General features: G+C 35.4%; 1 protein-coding gene across 2 annotated transcripts; it reads left to right on the top strand.

Annotated features, from left to right (window-relative positions):
* Positions 1-257: 257 nt before the first annotated feature.
* On the top strand, positions 258-3,443 carry LOC105127072 (cytochrome b-c1 complex subunit 7-2). 2 transcript variants are annotated; one of them, XM_011028187.1, is made up of 4 exons: positions 261-459; positions 581-738; positions 1,129-1,176; positions 3,109-3,443. In XM_011028187.1, exons 1-4 carry the CDS (start codon positions 366-368, stop codon positions 3,175-3,177), a joined length of 369 nt encoding a protein of 122 aa, XP_011026489.1. In that variant the 5' UTR covers positions 261-365; the 3' UTR covers positions 3,178-3,443. The 2 variants fall into 2 exon arrangements, with proteins under 2 accessions (XP_011026490.1, XP_011026489.1); XM_011028188.1 differs by lacking the exon at positions 1,129-1,176 and having other exon boundaries at positions 258-459.
* Positions 3,444-3,766: the final 323 nt, after the last annotated feature.

Below are 3,766 nucleotides of genomic sequence, written 5' to 3'. Positions count from 1 at the left end.
TAGGGCACCCACCTATATATATATTAGTTTTGAGAGAATTTAATAAAGTTTATATCCTATTTAAATAATTTCTATTTATTTAAATCAGGTCGGTATCACTGGGTTGAGACTTTTGAAGCAAGGAGCCGTCTTAATACACATGGAGAATAAACTGAACTAATGGTCTTCAATATGGGCCTTTCTTTATTGGGCTCGTTCAGCCCGTTTTAACAAATTAAAATTGGGCCTAGAAAATCTCCAACGAACTCTACCCGATTCTTCCAGAAAAATGAGAAAAAAATAACTAAAAATAAAAAGGAGAGAGGAGGAGCTTTGAAAAACTTGCAGCTCCAAGCAAGAGGGAGAAAATACAGGAACCTTCCAGAATGGCGTCGTTTTTGCAATCGTTCATAGATCCAAGAAAGAACTGGCTTGCCAAACAACACATGAAAGCTCTCTCCTCTCGCCTTCGCAGATACGGTCAGTTGCCTTTTTGCTTTTATTCAAAACCCTAACTGTTTTTTTTTCCCACGCAATGCCAGTTACAAATTCAAAGAATTATTATTTTTTTATTTTTATTTTTTTAATTGGATTAATTCAGGGCTCCGATACGATGATTTGTACGACCCCTATTACGATCTGGATATCAAGGAGGCGCTTAATCGGCTCCCGAGAGAGATCGTCGACGCGCGTAATCAGCGACTTAAGCGTGCCATGGACCTTTCCATGAAGCACGAGTATCTCCCTGAGGACCTTCAGGTTTATTATTTACTTATTTATTTATTAACTGCTAATTACTATTACATTTTTGTTATTAAATGATATTTATCTTTTCTTGTTTTCTTAGAATTGTACTTTGATTAATGGTATTTATATTTGGATTTTTTTCATATCATTTTTCATTTTTTATAAAAAAAAATAATTTAAAAGGTATATTAGTTTATTCTGCATCTTGTGGAATTCAAACGTGTGATTACATGATGAGGCGTGGTGGTGTGGGCATATGTGTTGGATTATAAATGCATTTGGTCGAAGGATGCCTGATGTTGTTGTTGCTGTTTTTTATTTGGATTTGGTATGCATTATGTTTTATTTGATGGTAATTTGAGGTCTTATGCGTTTTTGCATGTTTATGTTGGACTTTCGTAGGCAATGCAAACACCATTCAGGAGCTACCTGCAAGAAATGCTGACCCTAGTAAGCGTTGTTTGAATTAAATATATCTCTATCTATTCTGTATAAATTTCCTTTCCTTTTCATTTCTTTTATATTTAACTCTGTAGATTGCAGGTGAACCCCAAAGTGTTTGTATTTTTTTAAATGTTTGTGGGTGTATGCATATACCTGATATGAATTATTTCATGCGTGCAGTCCATAAATTGCAGTGAATTAGCATCCTTGTCTATTGCATGTGTAATTTTACTTTGTTTGAATTAGGCTATCAAGTCATAAGCTAGATGAGTAGATGATTGTTTTCATATTTACTTTACTTTCCTGCTGTTGAGCTCTTTTGCATCAGGAGTTGTTACATGCTAGATAAAACAAAAGCGTTAGTGTTACTTTCATGTTGCTTTTCCATAAAATTTTGTCCCGTTACTCTTAATTTATAATGCACTAGTTGCTCTCCTGTGTCTATTTCACTAGCAATTAGTAACGAATGATTCATTACTTGAAAGAATGGTGCTGTGTATTTTGTGTGTGGACCATGTTGCTGCAACGAAAGAAAATACTCTTCTGGTAGTGGTAGTTCTTTGATTGAGAGTAGGTTTCTCTCTACAGGTTCTTTACCATTACCTTTAATGCATTAACCTTCTTACCCTATATTTGGACCAAAATGACATGCAGCTGTGTTTATTCTCCCATTGAAGTTCTGATACTCGCATCTTTGTGATGTGAATTTATGTTATATGAACATTGTGGTGCATGTTAAATTTTAGAAGTGGTGAATGTGTACTGTAAGCTAATTATTGTTGGGTTGGGTACTAGTTTTGGACATGACTTCACTCTTGGACTGTGTCCTTCAGTCCATAGAAGTGTCCTACTGATTTTAGGTGCTCGGTTTTGGTTTACTTTTTTATGAGTATGTGCAGGGTATTGTGTCTTTGTTCGATCTCGAGCAGATTTTTCTTGTTTGTCTAGATGGTTTAATTTTATAATTGATCAATTGCTATCGTGTTCGTACTGCATTGAAGCTAATCCAGCTCCTATGCTATGGATTTTTTATATAGAAGGTAGCAAATAGAATTTGATCAGCTTCGTATAGAGGTTATCTTAAGTTGCATAAATTAGGAATATTCAGAAAATTGTATCATGACGAGCATGAATTTCTTGGTCATAGATGGACTTGCCTAAATTTGGAAGCAAGCTACACCAATTGATCTATAGCTTCATTCAATTTGTTGCTGGACCACTTTTGAATGATATGGGAGTTGTTCTGTGAAGCAGTTTGGTGCCCAAGCTGCTGCTTTGACCTTTGTGATACTCATTTCATTGAGGAATGTGATTTTGCATGCATGCTGGATGCATTATCTTGGATGATGTTAATGCTACATCATCTGCTAAGATTTGGATTGGTTAAGACAGATATTGTGTCAGTTTTGCAGATTTTGGCATCATTTTTCATCATAATATAAATCAATCGTTCAATTTTAGATCAAATTTATGAAAACGAATAAGCTTGAAATCATTTTTACAATATTTTGTTGCACTATGGATTTTTATCCTGCTTTCTTTCATGAGGATTTTGTACATCATCTAGATGATTTAGCATTTGGTTACTGATTGTCTTGTTCACCTAGGCAGATTGCTAGAGTTATCTCGCCCTTCTCAGAGAAATGGGGTGAGGGGGCTTGTTCATACATTTATGAAAGCATAAGGTGCATGCAAGTACATGGGAAACATTGTTAATAATATATAGAAAAATTTTAGGAATTAAATAAGCTTGGGGTAGAAATGCTTCCATTTATTGCTTTATTTTGGGGAATATGATTAGATGTAAATTTTGTTATTGCAAAAACAATAACAGAACAGTTGTTAAATTGGAGACATTATTGAAGAATGTCTAACTTAAGTTAACTGAATCCTGCTTCACAAGCTGTGTTAAATGAGTCTTTTTATCATGTTTTGCAGGTGAAGAAGGAGAGAGCAGAACGTGAGGCTTTGGGAGCTCTGCCTCTTTACCAGCGCACCATTCCTTGAGTTTCTTAGCATTACCCGTGTCCATTTCATATTGAAGTAAATCTTGTTGAAATTTTTTTCCTATATGTTCTGCTTACAGAAGGGAAGGGCAGATGTATTATGTCTCTGCTTGATAAGTTGTTCTCCCAATCTTTTTGTGATGGTGGTGGTTAAATGTTGTCGCTAGCTGTCTTTACCGTCACCTTTTCCAATAATCATGTAGAACCCTGCTATTTAACTTTAACTTCATGGTCAACTGCAATAAAAAGGATTGTCTTTTACTTTTACTTGTAGCTGACTTATGATCTCGGTTGATAATTCTTGAAACATGTGTGGTTTTTACCCTGGAACTAGGCTATGAAGGTCATGATTTCATTTGTGCCTTATGGCAGCAGATGCTGGCAAAGAGAGAGTAGGTCTGGTATGACATCTTGGCATGGTTGCTCGATGGTCACATGCTAATGGTTATAATTCCCCACTTCCTTTCTAAAGGTTAGCACATATGTGCTCGTTTTATCTCTCTCTTATACCTGTACAATAAAATCACAAATCTATGTCCATATATGCGTACAGAAGGGGTGTCGGGAGATAGTAACAGATTTAAGTAGCT

The sequence above is a fragment of the Populus euphratica genome, unplaced genomic scaffold (assembly GCF_000495115.2).
Source record: "Populus euphratica unplaced genomic scaffold, PopEup_1.0 scaffold50.1, whole genome shotgun sequence".
Lineage (NCBI taxonomy): Eukaryota > Viridiplantae > Streptophyta > Magnoliopsida > Malpighiales > Salicaceae > Populus > Populus euphratica.
The sequence above is the reverse complement of the archived record's forward strand: the minus strand, read 5'-3'. Positions and strand labels throughout refer to the sequence as shown.